At 39.3% G+C, this 16,496-nt stretch overlaps 1 protein-coding gene across 1 annotated transcript in view; it reads right to left on the minus strand.

Annotated features, from left to right (window-relative positions):
* KCNU1 (potassium calcium-activated channel subfamily U member 1) overlaps nt 1-16,496 on the minus strand; it is a 175,942-nt gene that overhangs the window by 28,864 nt on the left and 130,582 nt on the right. Inside the window, 3 exon segments of the mRNA XM_064584047.1 lie at nt 3,730-3,894; nt 5,292-5,516; nt 8,708-8,804. Of these exon segments, the coding sequence (XP_064440117.1) occupies nt 3,730-3,894; nt 5,292-5,516; nt 8,708-8,804 (487 nt within the window).

Consider the following 16,496-nt stretch of genomic DNA (forward strand, 5'->3'; position numbering starts at 1 on the left):
ACAAGAAAGGTCTCAAATACACAACCTAACCCTACACCTAAAGGAGGTGGAGAAAGAACAGCAAATAAAGCCTAAACCCAGCAGGAGATGAGAAATAATAAAGATCAGAGCAGAAATCAATGAAATAGAAACCAAAAGAACAGATCAACGAAACTAGGAGTTGGTTCTTTGAAAGAATAAGATTGATAAACCTCTGGCCAGACTTATCAAAAAGAAAAGAGAAATGACACAAATAAATAAAATCATGAATGAAAGAGAGATCACGACCAACACCAAAGAAATGCAAACAATTATAAGAACATATTATGAGCAACTATATGCCAGCAAATTAGATAATCTGGAAGAAATGGATGCATTCCTAGAGATGTACCAACGACCAAAACTGAACCAGGAAGAAATAGAAAACTACTAAGGAAATTGAAGCAGTAATCAAAAATCTCCGAACAAACAAAAGCACAGGGCCAGCCAGCTTCCCAGGGGAGTTCTACCAAACATTTAAAGAAGAATTAATACCTATTCTTCTGAAACTGTTTCAAAAAATAGAAATGGAAGGAAAACTTCCAAACACATTTTATGAGGCCAGCATTAACTTGATCCCCAAATCAGACAAAGACCCCACCAAAAAGGAGAATTACAGACCAATATCCCTGATGAACATGGATGCAAAAATCTCACCAAAGTACTAGCCAATAGGATCCAACAGTACATTAAAAGGATTATTCACCACGACCAAATGGGATTTATCCCTGGGCTGCAAGGTTGGTTCAACAGCCGCAAATCAATCAATGTGATACAATACATTAATAAAAGAAAGAACAAGAACCACATGATCCTCTCAATAGATGTAGAAAAAGCATTTGACAAAGTACAGCATCCTTTCGTGATCAAAACTCTTCAGAGTATAGGGATAGAGGGTACATACCTCAAGATCATAAAAGCCATCTATGAAAACCCACAGAGAATATCATTCTCAATGGGGAAAACTGAAAGCTTTCCCCTAAGGTCAGGAACACAGCAGGGATGTCCACTATCACCACTGCTATTCAACATAGTACTAGAAGTCCTAGCCACGGCAATCAGACAACAAAAAGAAATAAAAGGCATCCAAATCAGCAAAGAAGAAGTCAAACTCTCACTCTTTGCAGATGATATGATGGTTTATGTGGAAAACCAAAAGACTCCACCCCAAAACTGCTAGAACTCATACAGGAATTCAGTAAAGTGGCAGGATAGAAAATCAATGCACAGAAATCAGTGGCATTCCTATACACCCACAATAAGACAGAAGAAAGAGAAATTAAGGAGTCAATCCCATTTACATCTGCACGCAAACCCATAAGATACCTAGGAATAAATCTAACCAAGGAGGCAAAGAATCTGTACTCAGAAAACTATAAAATACTCATGGAAGAAATTGAGGAAGACACAAAGAAATGGAAAAACATTCCAGGCTCATGGATTGGAAGAACAAATATTGTGAAGATGTCAATGCTACCTAGAGCAATCTACACATTTATTGCAATCCCTATCAAAATACCCTCAGGTTTTTTCTATGAAATGGACCAAATAATCCTAAAATTTGTATGGAACCAGAAAAGACCCTGAATAGCCAGAAGAATGTTGAAAAAGAAAAGCAAAGCTGCTGGCATCACAATTCCTGACTTCAAGCCCTATTACAAAGCTGTAATCATCAAGACAGTATGGTACTGGCATAAAAACAGACACATAGATCAATGGAACAGAATAGAGTCCAGAAATGGACCCTCAACTCTATGGTCAACTAATCTTTGACAAAGCAGGAAAGAATGTCCAATGGAAAAAAGATAATCTCTTCAACATATGGTGTTGGGAAAATTGGACAGCCACATGCAGAAGGATATAACTGGACCATTTCCTTACACTACACACAAAAATAAACTCAAAATGGATGAAAGACCTAATGTGAGACAGGAGTCCATCAAAATCCTAAAGGAGAACATAGGCAGCAACCTCTTCGACCTCAGTCGCAGCAACTTCTTCCTGGAAACATAGCCAAAGGAAAGGGAAACAAGGGTAAAAATGAAATATCGGGACTTCATCAAGATAAAAAAAACTTTTGCACAGCAAAGGAAACAGTCAACAAAACCAAACGACAACTGACAGAATGGGAGAAGATATTTGCAAATGACATATCAGATAAAGGGCTAGTATCCAAAATCTATAAAGAACTTCTCCACTCAATACCCAAAGAACAAATGATCCAATCATGAAATGGGCAGAAGACATGAACAGATATTTTTCCAAAGAAGACATCCAAACGGCCAACAGACACATGAAAAAGTGCTCCACATACTCAGCATCAGGGAAATCCAAATCAAAACCTCAATGAGATACCCCCTCACACCAGTCAGAATGGCAAAAATTAACACGTCAGGAAACGACAGATGTTGGCGGGGATGCGGAGAAAGGGGAATCCTCCTACACCATTGGTGGGAATGCAAGCTTGCGTAGCCACTCTGGAAAACAGTATGCAGGTTCCTCAAAATAGAGCTACCCTATGACCCAGTAATCGCTCTACTGGGTATTTAACCCAAAGACAGAAATGTAGTGATCCGAAGGGGTACGTGCACCCCAATGTTTATAGCAGCAATGTCCACAATAGCCAAACTATGGAAAGAGCCAAGATGTCCATCAACAGATGAATGGATAAAGAAGATGTGGCATATATATACAATGGAATATTATGCAGCCATCAGAAAAAACCAAAATCTTGCCATTTGCAACGACATGGATTGAACTAGAGTATATAATGAGTGAAACACGTCAATCAGAGAAAGACATGTATCATATGATGTCACTGATATGAGGAATTCTTAATCTCAGGAAACAAACTGAGGGTTGCTGGAGTGGATGGGGTGGCTGGGTGATAGACATTGGGGAGGGTATATACTATGGTTAGCACTGTGAATTGTGTAAGACTGATTAATCACCTGTACCTCTGAAACAAATAATACATTATATGTTAAAAAAAGAGAGAGAGAGAAGATAGTAGGAAGGGTAAAATAAGGAGGGAAGTCAGAGGGGGAGACGAACCATGAGAGACTACGGACTCTGAGAAAGAAACTGAGGGTCCTAGAGGGGAGGGGATGGGGGAAAGTGTTAGTCTGGTGATGTGTATTGAAGAGGGCACGTATTGAATGGAGCACTGGGTGTTATATGCAAACAATGAATCATGGAACACTACATCAAAAACTAATGATGTAATGTATGGTGATTAACATAACATAAAAAAATAAAATAAAAAAAAGAGTAAGAGAGAATTATACTTCATTCTCTCAAACATTAAACTAGGAATAGTAGTGGAGCATCTCTAAGATATAATGAGAATTGATACTACTACTACTAAATATTATTAATTATAATAATATGCCAATTTCTATCTTATCTAATATTTAATTAATAACAAAAACAGCACTTAAAATTCAGTGGGAAAACTGTTACATGCATTCCATTTAGGAGATGGAAATTATTTTTCATTTGACTTAGGATTACCAAGGACTTAACTCTCTGCTACTTCTATTACAGAATTCTCAGAGTTGGAAGAGGTCTTCGACGATAACTGATCCAACCTCTCCTCCTCCCCATGATCAAAGTACTTCAGAGATGAGTTAATTCTCTTTTCTTATTCCATTCTCTCTAAACTCCTCCTATCAAGGAGTTGTTCTTACGTGATTCTTCAGGTGTCTGGGCAGAGCAGCTAATCCTCAGTGATCCAATGTTGAGGGTGGCCATGATGGTCTCTGTGTCTACCAGAGCTGGGTTGCTTGATGCCTTGGATGAGGAGGATAAGACAGCACACATGGAACATTCCTCTATGTTGGCTGCATGGAGGTCTTCAGGAAAGAGTGCAGATCCCTAATGAGAGAAAACCCAATAGAGGAGGGACTTCTCAGGTGGAGGGATTTTATATAATGGCTCATGGTGATGCCTCTTGTGGGATGCAATTTTTGAGCCAAAGCCTCTCCAGCCTTCACTGAATTGGTTTTAAGACTTAGTTACCTGATATCTGAACACATTTAGCCTCATTGATCATTAATATCTTTGTGAGACTGAATTTCACAGACCCTACCTGAGAGCAAGTCTGGATGAGCCAAAGGAGGGTAAAGAGGGAGGAGCCTACATCCATTCAGATGATTCAAGTGGGAGAAGTAAAGTAGGGATAACAGTAGGGGTAACAAGAAACATTCAGAGAAAGGGGAAGTAATGGATCTAAAGGCAAATTTTGCATCCCTACAGTTTTGCTTGCAGCTGACCTTTTCTGTACCCTCTGGATTAACTAGCATAGTGGTGGTTGCTTCTTTCCCAATTTGGTGGAGAAATAGGGATAGATCTGGTTCTGTCTTCAGGTAGCTTAGATATGAATACCAGTAATTCCTAACACTAGCTGGATCTAGAGATTTGTGGTCCTTTTCCTTTTTTCCTTTCTATGGCCTAAAGTAAGGGTACAGTGCAGAGAACTTTATGGTAGCTTTTTAAAGAAGCAAATGAAATTTGTTCCTTGAGAGAACCATTTTTGAAATTTGAACAATATTATATATTGTCAGCATTATTTCATGAAAAAATTACATGGTTTGGGTGCATTTCACACTGCACATACTTTTTTTTTTTTTTAATCCAGGGAAATAGTGGCATACAATTGCATACCGGTGTATAAATGTTCAGAGCAAATACAATTACAACTACAATGCCACATATGCATAATGGATCCATTCCTCAGAAATGTAAACCTAATTCCTCTTTCTCATACATCTATCAAGGACTATGTGGCATTATGTATTCCATAAAAGATGCGTCTTCAGAAAAGATGAGAAAGTCAGAGCACAAAGGCTAGCTAGTATCAGTTTAGCTGTGGACATTAAGTTAGAATCAGATTCAGAAATGTAGAGAAACTCTTATTTATATAAAGACCATAAAATATGATTATAAACATAAAACATAAAATGTAGTGGCTCCTGGGCATAAACTCTGGAGCCACAATGTCTAGATTTAAATCTTTGTTCTGCTACTTACCTGCTGTGTAAACTTGGACAGGTTACCTACTCTCTCCATGCCCAAAGTCCAACACCTTTAAAATCTACCCCATAGGATTATTTTGAGGGTTAAATGAGTTAATATATGTAAAATGCTTAGAATAGTTTTTATTACCTGTAAGCACTATACAACTACAAGCTACTATTTTATTATTCATTAATGCTAGTACCATTAGTGTTGCCATCATTATAAATATTCACTATCTCTAATGTGACACTTACAGGTAGAATGTATATCCGGGGAAAATTCCGGAGAAATAGCCATTCTCTCTTCAGGTAATCCAGAGACCCAATGAACACAATGTCTTTCAGCTCCGGCCGTGTATAGCTGCTAGCTCTCAAGGGCATTACAAAATTCCGAAGCCCCATCAATGTTGAGGTAGCATCTCCAAAGACACATGCTACTACATGGTTCCGAAACTCATGTTTTGACTTGTCCATTCGTTTCTAAGCATAAGCATGCCAGAGTCTGGTCAGTTTTAGAAACAAGCTGAGAGTCTCTCAAAGAGGGCTCTGTCCCCTCATCCCAAATCTTCCAGGTACATCCATAGGAGGACTTTCATAAGGATAATGAAATTCTGCAAATTGCTCATAAAATGGAATTTACCTACCATGAGGCAACTATACTTTTTATCTTTTTGTGGAGTTCCTTCTTATTCCACTTTTTAAAGTCTTTTATTAGCATGGAGTGCCTCAATTAAAACTCAGATTAGTGTCATTCCTCAAGGTGTGAAACCATAGAACCAAACGGGGAGCACATCTTTTATTTTCATTATGTGGTTTTGGCCTTGTATGCACTATAGTAAGATTCAATGAAAAACTAAAACATTACAAATTCCATTGCTAAATGTATGTCTTCTACTGAGCCCTGAAAATCGCATAAAGTTGTACAACATGTTGCAGTTTTTGGTGGATTTTCATACATATGAAAATACCTATTAGTTTGGAACATACGAAATTGCCTTTTTATGGGTCAAAAATGGTTGAGTATTGGTAACTTCATATGGTTCAACCTAATATACCAAACTCACTCAACAGATGCTTTCCAGAGTTGAGGAAATTCATTATGCAAAGTGCAGAAAAGAAATGAAAAGGTCACAAAAATTCCATTTGAACCCAAATATTTAAACATGTCACATACTACCATCAGCATCACTGATTGTTAACATTTTCTCTGTATCTCCAAGTAGTACCTCCAAATAATCATATACATGAAAAATATTTAAATGAGCTTTTCCCCACATTCACAGAGACTTTTAAGAGTGATAATTGTAACTTAAAAAAAAGAGAGACATGATATTCCTGTAGGAAATTCATTTCAAGCTTTTGATTTCTTTCAGGGAATGAGTCAGTGTCTTCTCTTGTGGCTCTGGAATGGGCTAGAAAGAGCACTGGATCTGGAGGAAGACTTGATTCTGTATTCTGTTGTATGACAAGCTAGTTTACCCTCTGACACTCAATTTCTTTAAGTTTGAATGGTTTAAAAAATAAAAGCTAATTCTGTTGTGGAAATGAAATAATATAGTAGAAGTACAGTGCTCAACTCATTAGCTCTTGTTCAATACCTGTTAATCAACTCTGAATCTTTTGAGTTCCTAGAGTTTCAGAGGAGGACTCTTGGAAGCTGGTAGAGAACAGGTTAAATGCATATAGAAGCACTTCATACATGAGTGTGGTCTATATTCCTCAGCACATGAAGACTCAGAATACTTCAAATGGATATATCATCCTGCCCTATGCCCATATTTAGCTGGGTTAAATGACAAGCTTCTGTGAAACAGGGGGTGATAAAACCTAACAAGATAAATAAGTAACATCTGACATCTCCACAATTAGTTTGTCAAATTAGCATATACTAGAAAATACTCTCTTTTCAAAGGGAATTGCCCTGTGAGGGGAAATAAAGCTACTTGTCTGGAGAGCCTTCCTGGAGAGTGATGTGAATCTTAACCAAATCTATTAAATAATTGTCTCTAGCTAATCCGATTAGTTTTAACTTGAATAATGAAGCCTCTAACGGTATTTAATGTAACATGCCTGAAGTCCAATGATTGCTCTTCTGAGTAGAACTAAACAATTAGAAACAAGATACATGGCAGAGTGCATTAATGGGCACAGCCAGAGAGGCAATTTCTCCAAGAAACTGTGGCACAAAACTGTCTCCCAATTGAGAAAGATGGTGACTTTTGGAGGAAGGGGAGGATGCACTATTTGTTCAAAGTAACTTAAATCGACCACTTCCATTTGACCCTTTTGCAAATGAAACCAAATTCAAAGCCTCCCTGAATTCTGCAATATGGACATTTCTCCTCTATGGTCACACGTTTCAAAGCCTTTAGAATTTCTTAAACTAGAAGCCCTTCTAAACTTATCAAAAGACTCAGTTGGTGTTCTAAACTATATTCCATATCAAGTATCATAAAGGAGATATCTGTCATAGCAACCTGTCTGTGTGCTCAAAAAATATGGTATAATAAAACATCTGCTATTTCAATTTCTTCGTCTCTTGGATGCCTCCATCTGCAACCAACTTCTCAACCTTTCTAACAATTTCCCTCCCACTGAAAACATGTTTAGCTTCCTGCTCAATGGAGTTTATTTTGCTTAGTTTAGAAGAAGACATAATTGCTAAAGTGGTGAATTTCAGCAGCAACCCTAATAGTTTTCTAGTTGATATGACAGTTCTGACAATTTTATGCTTCTGATCAAATGATTGATCATGCTTTTACAAAAATTGGAACATATTCTGTCAGGACATTGGTACCAAGCCACAAGGATTGTGTGTGTGTGAGTGTGTGTGTGTAACAGGAAAAAAAGTGAACTGAACTACTTTGGGAAAGCAAGAAAAAGATATAATTATCAATTAGTCATAGTTGAAAAAATTATATAGGGTTCATACAACAAACAATCACTTTGATTATATTTACCAACTACTGCTTGCAAAGTAAACCACTGAGATCATGCTTGAGTTGCTAACTCTGGAAAATGAGAATAGATGTGGACCTGGAAAGCAGGTGTCAGAGCCTGGATTAGGATATAGACTTTTTACATCTTGGTTGCTGGCATTTCAGTAAATTGAGTTAGTTATTTTCCTTGAGAGAACAGAGACAGAGACAGGATTCTAATATCTATTAGGATTCACCCATGTTATGCATCTAGGAGATCCATTCTTGACTAATGCGTTAGGTATAAGTACAGCCAGCTCTAAGAGAAACCACTACAGAAAATCCAAACTTTAAACCAATAATTAGGAAAATATTTCTTTAAAAAAAGGAAAGGTTTTAGAGTTCTTGTAAATAGTTTCCCTGGTGCATTTAAATTAATTAGATTTACTAGCAAAACAGCAATGTGTCAGGAGAACATTATTCTAAATAACTGACTCAGCTAAACTGTGAAAGGTGGGGGGGAAGAAGGACTTGAACAATCTGATCTAATTGTTTCAAATCCCAGCATATTACCTACATGGTCTTTGTCAAATGTCATATCTGTTACCCTGCATACCATTCAGGCTGGTGATGAATGTGTTTTTCCTTTGAAATTCACAAAGAGAAATGGCAGGTGCTTATAACTAGTGTAAGGACGTTATTTACCCTAGGTGTAGGTTTATCTTATTTGAAATTTGGTGCAAGATCACCTACCAGAATCACACTGTCCAAAGGGATTGCTCTGCACCAGTGAAACATACCACTGCTATCAAGCTGGTCAGAATCTTGTACTGTTTCATACAGAAAAGTCCTAAGTAGGGAGAAAGGAGAGTTAGCTGAGAACATTTGTGACACTGGTGTGACAAAGCTAAGATGTCAAACTCAACAGAACCTTGAGCCCAAAGCACAGAATAACACAAAGATAATAACCTTGGGTCTGTGAGACTCCAGAATAAAGATTCATGTCTGAAGGACACCAAGAGCTGAGCGTATCCAGCTGAAAACATACTAAGCACTTTGTGTGTGTGCGTGCGTGCATGCACACGTGTGCACATGCATGTGTGTGCATTTAGCAGATACATCAAGCTCTCCTTTTACCTTACATTATATGTGCCTTGAAGGTAGTTATTTCTGCTCTTGATTTTGCTACTGTGGTGAGGCTACTATTGTTTGGGAGAAATCATGGGAGGTGTTTTGGGCACCTGAAGATAGAATTTAAAAGGCTGTGAGATTGAGTCATGAATGGTATCTCTCTCCTTGGCCTGTTTTCCTCCCCTCTCCTTTCCATATTGTTTTGTATGAGTTCCTGTTGAAACATCCTTCCTTATTATACGTGTTTTGTATTCTTTACAGCTTCCATCACTGGCCTGCATTTAACTAAACTCTGCTCTAATCTTGGTTTAAGTCTTGGCAAAGCCCTCCATGTGATCACCCCACACTGCAGTTGGGCACAATGCTAGTCATGTAATATATTCAACCACCCAAAGGGTTAGATAATCTTTGGGAAAAATCCCATTGTATCTGAAGGAATGCATATTTGCTCAATAGAGAAGAGAGGAAACCCTTCTAGAAGCACAGAAAGTTTAGAGTTTGGACCTATTTGAATCAGGAGAATCAAGGCTTAATCTGTAGAAACAACCTCAAAATTCCAGGGGCTGAACATAACACAGGTTCCCACCCTACATATATTCCTCAGGTGAACAGTTGTCTGTGTTCCACACAGCCACTCAGAGTGGTACAGAGGCTGTACCATCTTAGAGTCACACACCTAGAAAATGCATCCTCCTTAGTCATTAAGGCAAGGGAAGAGAAAGGGACTGGAGAAACAAGCCTGGGCTTTTAACTGCCATGGCCCAAAGTGACACACATTTTTGATCACATGCCATTGACCAGAACTAGTCACATGCCTCCTGCTAACTTTATGGGGGTTGAGGAACATGGGAAGTGACTGAAATACTTAGTGACCATTTCAGTCTCTACCAGACTTTAAAGACCACTCCTTGTTTTATGGATAAAAGTCAAAGAGCTAACAAATGGTAAAGCTGCCATTTGAATGGAATGCTGAGGTTGAGATTACTGATGCTCAGAAGATCCAAATTTCCTTTACTTCTTTAGCAGATGGGCAGCCAGATGGGGCCACATGACTAGTTCTGACCAACGAAATGGGAGAAGTGATGGCTGATGTAGGGACAAGCTCCCGTGTGATTCTTCAGGCTCACTCCTGCCTGCTGTAGTGATGACCAGCCTGAGAACATGAGTGCCTACATACAGCAGAGTGCCTTGGCCTCAGTGACCTGTGCTGGATATGTAACGTGAAAAAGAAAGACACCTTTGTTGCGCTAAGTCACTGAGATTTCATGGTTGTTACCACAGCATACATCCATCCTATTCTGACAGAAATGCCTATTCTAAAAAACATGTTGCATGGAATATTAGTAACTGGAGAGTTGTGAGGAAATGCTTTCTGCAGTCAAATAAAGTTTGAGAAAAATGTCCCCTCTTTGAGATTCACACTGCATTTTAGTGTTCCAGTGTTTTACACTTATTTGACCACACACATTTACCATCTACTTATTCATTTATTTATTTAAAAATATCCTTGAAACACCTTTTGGGACATACTGCACAGTGTCACACTGTAGGTTCAGCTGTGGTAAACAGTACGTTATGACAGCACTCTCCTGCGAGATTTTACTATACATCCTGGGAGAAATACAACATATTGTGCTCTGTGCTGCAGGGTGAGGGTTTTTGTTTTTTTTCTGTGAATTAATACAGTTTGTTATTCAACACCTGGCCCAAAGACTCAGACTCTAAGATAATATCAAGCAATTTTGATCTCTTTAACCTAGTCAGTTTCTAAATTACTATCTTAAGTCATAATTTTCCAGACAAAGGAACTTAAGATGGTCAGCTTAGAAGTGTCAGACTTAAAGTAATGGGATAGAGAGAGGACCCAGAGAAGCTGACATGGGAGAAGAGTTTGGAAAATTAAGAGCTTATTGCTAATGAGATTGGCCAAGGCCAAGATGCAATCCTTCGTATTCTTCCCCATTGATGACCTCCCTGTAAACTTAGTGGATTCTAGTCATTTACCTGGCTAGAAGATGTTGCAATGTAAGCCTCAAGGTCAGTTTGACCAAAATGGGTTACCTTATTCTTTCAAATTAACATGCCTTTTGGTGGTTTAAATATCCTTAACTCTGCAGCTCCAACCCCAAATTCTAAGAGCCACACAGGCTCTTTTAATGATACTACTTAGGACGGTGGTGATGGCTTTAGGCCAAGCTGGTTAAAGAAACCCACCAGGGAACACACCTAAGACCAGAGTCTGTTTTTGATTTTTATCAGGATCTGAAGAACTGGCTATGTTACTCCTTCATAGAATCTATTTTTCTCTCCACTTGTAGCTTCCTAGACACTGTCCCTCAGATGTTGATATAATATAACCAAGTTACCTGCAGGGAGGTGGCTTCCTGCTCCCCACCCTTGGCACCCAAATCTACGACAACTGCTACTATTTTTCTTCTGGTCACTTTCTTCAGCCTTTTTACTTTTCCCCTCCTTCTCCCTCTTCCTGCCCCCTCCTCCATCCCCATAATAAATGAAGACTCCTGGTCTGATAATTAAATGCCCTTTTGGCAAATGGAAAATGATCTTCTCTCAAGCACATTTTAGTTTGACTTGGAATACCAAATCAATCACTATACACTCTTCTATCATAATAAAAGCATGATCTATGTACACAAGCTGTCACAGACAACATCTTTCTTCATTCTAATGTTATGGAAAACAGATATGCCTTAGAGGAAACACCTGTTGGAGACCTGCATAAAAGAAAAGGCTGGAGGAGCCCCACTTCATCATAAAGGCATCCATCTGGTGTCCTTGCCAAGCAAAACCTGATGCAACTTATTTCACCATCCCTTAACTATAGCTCCCTTCTGCCATATGCCTTGCAAATGACATGATCCTTGCAGAAATATACCTTCCTAAAGAGAATAATACATCATCTGTGGGAATGTGTGGCACTGGCAGTCTTATTAACTAGGAAATGAAGATTAGAACATAAAGGCTGATGCTATTGGGGGAAAAAAGAGCCACAGAACAGCATCCAGGTCATCCAAGGCAAAAAGGAAAAGCCACATCCTAACCATAGGCAAAAGCCTCTTGGGTGAGGGACCTTTCTGGGTAGGAGAGGCTAGCAAGCAATATGGGAGGAGTTACCTGAGAAGGCCCTCAGCAGGACATATTTGGGATGAGGGCAGGGGAGTTCACTGGTCACAAGATAGGCTTCTCCCTGCTCAAGCAAAGTAGGATACTTCTACCTTGGTGTATCCAGGAGGCATCAAATCCTGACATGTCCTCAGAGTTAGGTCTCTGACTGCCATATTTAGAGGCTGACAGGTCTAGTGTGCTGGGTGAGAACAGTTTTTATAGCCAGTCCACTTGTGGATGTGCAGAGCAGCATGAGAATGAGGGCTCCAGCTTTCTTTGCTGATGACAGCCCTTTTCTGGGCTGTTGTAGTATGCATGAAGCCAATTGCCTTGTGAGTACAAGCTTGAACCTGTCCCAGCTAAGGAAGGCAGGTTCTTTCCTCTCTGGTTTCTGGAACCATTCTGAAGAGTACTTTTATTCTTCCATGTCCATAGCAACTTATCCTGTATGAATCCTATCACTTAAAGGAAAATATAATTGAAGGACCATGTGCCTTTAGTTTTCAATGGTGGCATCTGATGAAAGAGATCAAACCATGTAGGAAGTCCTCTGTTAAGGCAGGGTAGGTTTCAGCGCCAGGTCAGGAAGCACAGTATCCAAGAGTGTAAAAGTCTGCTGTCATTATTTCCTCCAATTTACAGACTTGACTCAGATTATTCTTGAAGATGATCTGCCAATGGATGAGATCCTCCACTGTTCACAATATCTATTATAAAGTTTAAAAGGCACTGACAGTTTTTTTTTTTTCCTCTTTTGCAGGCCTCAGTTTTGGATGTGTTAGGAAACCCTGGCACGTAACCATTCTATTTGAAGCCTTTTTAAAACTCCATAGGTGGCTTGTAAATTCTTAGGAGAGAATTTTCTGGCCTAGATGCAGAACAATATATATATATATATATATATACAGACACACACACACACACACACACATATATATATATATTTTTTTCTTTTTTTGCTCAAGACTTGAGTTAAATAAAAGTAACAAGTTTCAAACTCTTAGCATAGAAAAGACAAGTCCTTTGGCTGAGTGTTGGAAAGGAGTGGGGAGGAATGTGTCAGGGTGTCCAGGAGTTTAGTGCCTTTCTTGGTTCAATCTTCGGAAAAATCCACTGAAACTGTATCTTGAAGGTAGTGATCAAGTTCCCACCAAAAATGGAGGGAAAATCCTCTGTTCCATTGATGCCTTTGGTGCTGCTAAGGATTTTGTATCTTGCAGGCTACAGCTGCCCTCTCTTTAAAGACCTCGTATATAATGACAGAGGTTATTCAGTTTATACTTAATCTGAAAATACTAATTGATTGTCAATTCTGACTACCACCTTTTGTGTTCTGGGAAGAAGACAATCACCTAAAATTTGGGAATGTGAGAGCAAGTTGTATAATCAGTGCTTCCCACTCTATCCTGTGCCTGTCTCTTTCTCTCTCTGTCTTGCACACATTTACACACACCCCTACACACTACATGCATGCAATCGTCAAATTTCAGAATATGAGCCTTTATGGCCACATTATGATTTCATTTTTCTCGGTTTCACCTGGTTGCCACTTATTCATAACAAGGCATTATTTTTCACCTTGGAGAGAAACTTAAGGTTTAAAATCATGGATAATTTTTAACAGTCCATTTCCCTCGGAACCTGTGTATGAGCAAATGGAAAAAGGTTCCTGGGAGGTCTGAGAAATTTTCAGGACCAAGAAACCATGTAAGAATCTCAGGAAGGAGGACTGAACACAGTCGACCTTCCCTGTTAGAAAGGCCTCTGTGAAGACTTCCTTTTCCAGGAAAAGGGAAAAGTGTGCACCAGGCTCTGTGCCTTAACCTCCAGCTTGACCAGATATCATTGCTGAGACTCATTTACTACCAGGTAAAATGCAAGAAAACCGGCCCTGAAATCTCATGGGATATTCCATGTGTTGACAGCAGGTTGGTTATCTCTAAAGCATCATGCCTTTTGGTTGCCATGTGGGACGCCTTAGGAATGGAGGGGAATGGCTGCCACTGTGTGCTCAGACCTGGGGTTTTCCAGGACAGAAGACTTTCAGCCCTAAAACTGGGCACTATACTACCAGAATGGGGAAAAGCCCCTAAGGAGGGAGGAAAAGGGAAGGAAGAATAAAACACTTGAAACACTATGCCCAGAAAACCTTCCACACCTCTGTCTACAGGTGGGTCTGGTTGATGTTCAATGGAAGAAAAGATAGTTGGGTGGTCAGAGACCCGCATGTTTTAAAACATACAGAGAATTATATCTTCCAACCTTCCTCTGGTTCCTGTCTCTTGATTCTTTGCATAAGAAATCATTGTGGTATTATAAACTTTAATAGTGAAGTTTGTGGGTATGATTTTTTAAAAATCTGTAAATGATATTTTAAAAAGGAGACATATTAAAATTCAAGATATCATTGTGTTCAGTGTAATCTTATTTTAGTCTACATAGGAGAATATAAACTCTGTGCTAATGTAAACCAAATCAGCTGTGAATAGAGTGTTCTGTTTGCCTTTAAATGCTGCTTTACAGATGGAGTCTATCAAATCCATGGCCTCTGTTTTCAATGTTTACAATTTAAAATCTCCACTAAGACATTTTTTCCACCCTCTTGCTTAGAAGTGTAACACCAGGTCAGAGTGGTCCCAGACCAGGTGAAGGCAAGAATAGGATGGTGCTTCTATTAGATAAACCCACATCTGAACGCACATTTGAGCATCTCTCTGTTAAGCTTTGCTTTATTTCTGATGACTATAAACTGACAGCTTTCTGCAGAGTGTTTTCTATGAAAACATACATGTAGGCATCTCAGAATTTAAATGGTTACCAGAGAGAAGATCAAGGAGAAAGATAAAAAAGACAGTTTCCCTCTTCCTTGCCCATTCCCCAGACAGACCCTCACTTAAATCCCTTTATACTTTATGGATATTGCATTTGGGATTTTCTACAATGTGAGGACAAATGAGGTGTGACCTGAAGCAGCAGGTACCTCTAATAAAGGCTGGAGTTTGTGCCCTGGGTAGAAGAGCCTGGGGCTTGGGGCAAGCCACACATCTCAGGAGAACAAGCTCCATAGCCAATCTTTTCAGCATGGGGCTGTATTTTTAGATGCTCTTTCCCACACCACCCAACACCTTTCTAAATACCAAATGACATGCTAAACACAGAGGTTGGCCTAAATGAAAAATATTTTCCACAGAGTTTGGGATACAGTCTTCTCTGTTCAGTGAACTAGGAACTGAACAATCAAGTCAGTTACTGATACTTTTGATCCTAACATTACTGAAGCAAATGTGAATTTCAGGCCAAAGACTTACTTTTTTGGTGGGATATGGAGTGGGAAGTAGGAATTTGAAATATCTGAAAACTAGCTAGTTTTTAATTTTTCATTGTATTGATACATTTTCTAAGGTTTTGAGGGATTGAGCTTGAGTCAGAGATTAGCATGACCAAAACGATTTCCTTAGGCACCAGGTAAGAATCTTGGTCTGGGCAATTAACAATAATCATAACCCTTCAGAAGAAACTAAGACAGGAAAAAATAGCATCCGCCACATGTTACTGGTTTGAGTGTGTGGTGTGCTTGTATACATATGCTTGTGTGCGTGTGTGTGTGAGAGACAGGGAAGGGGTATCAAATGGAAAGGTACAAATTGTGCAGAGGAAACACAACTAATTTCAGGGTACATGAATACTATTGGGTTTTCTTTCTAAATAAGGAGTTGTTTGTGAAGTCTCCTTATCTACATTCCTTAGTTTCTCTAACATTCCTGTTGCTGAATGTCAACATGGAGAGAGATTATCAGTGTGCTGGGGACTACAGATTTTTGGAAACACTGGAAGGACCTAATGATGTGTTGAGGGCTACAGACTTTTAAAATTTCCTCCCATCTGGAAGCCATCACTGGAGGGAAGGCCATTGAATAAAGGCATCCTGAGTGTTAGAACATTTTACTTAGCACCAGTGACCTGTCAAGAAGCAATGGGGATAATGGAAGGGGAGGCCACTTGGGATCACTCAGGACATGGGGCCCTCCTTCTGCTCAATGGGCTACATGACGGCTCCTTTTTAAAAGTGGCATGCCTTGATTAAAGGTGAAAAGTTAGAAGTAGGAGCTTCTGGTGGGAGGAAAAGGCTGTGGTTAGTGTTCCTTAAGAAGAAGAAGTGATTAAATCCGGGCTGTTATTAGGGATGAAAGGTAAGAGCCAGGGTTTTTTCATGTATGGGGGCCATAGAAGAGGATCTGCAGGATGAGGTAGGAAGGTCACAGGCACTCTCACTTAGAGGTTCCCT

This window comes from Mirounga angustirostris, unplaced genomic scaffold (assembly GCF_029215605.1).
Source record: "Mirounga angustirostris isolate CCGP_5_RB_7025 unplaced genomic scaffold, mMirAng1.0.hap1 SCAF_2, whole genome shotgun sequence".
Taxonomy (NCBI): domain Eukaryota; kingdom Metazoa; phylum Chordata; class Mammalia; order Carnivora; family Phocidae; genus Mirounga; species Mirounga angustirostris.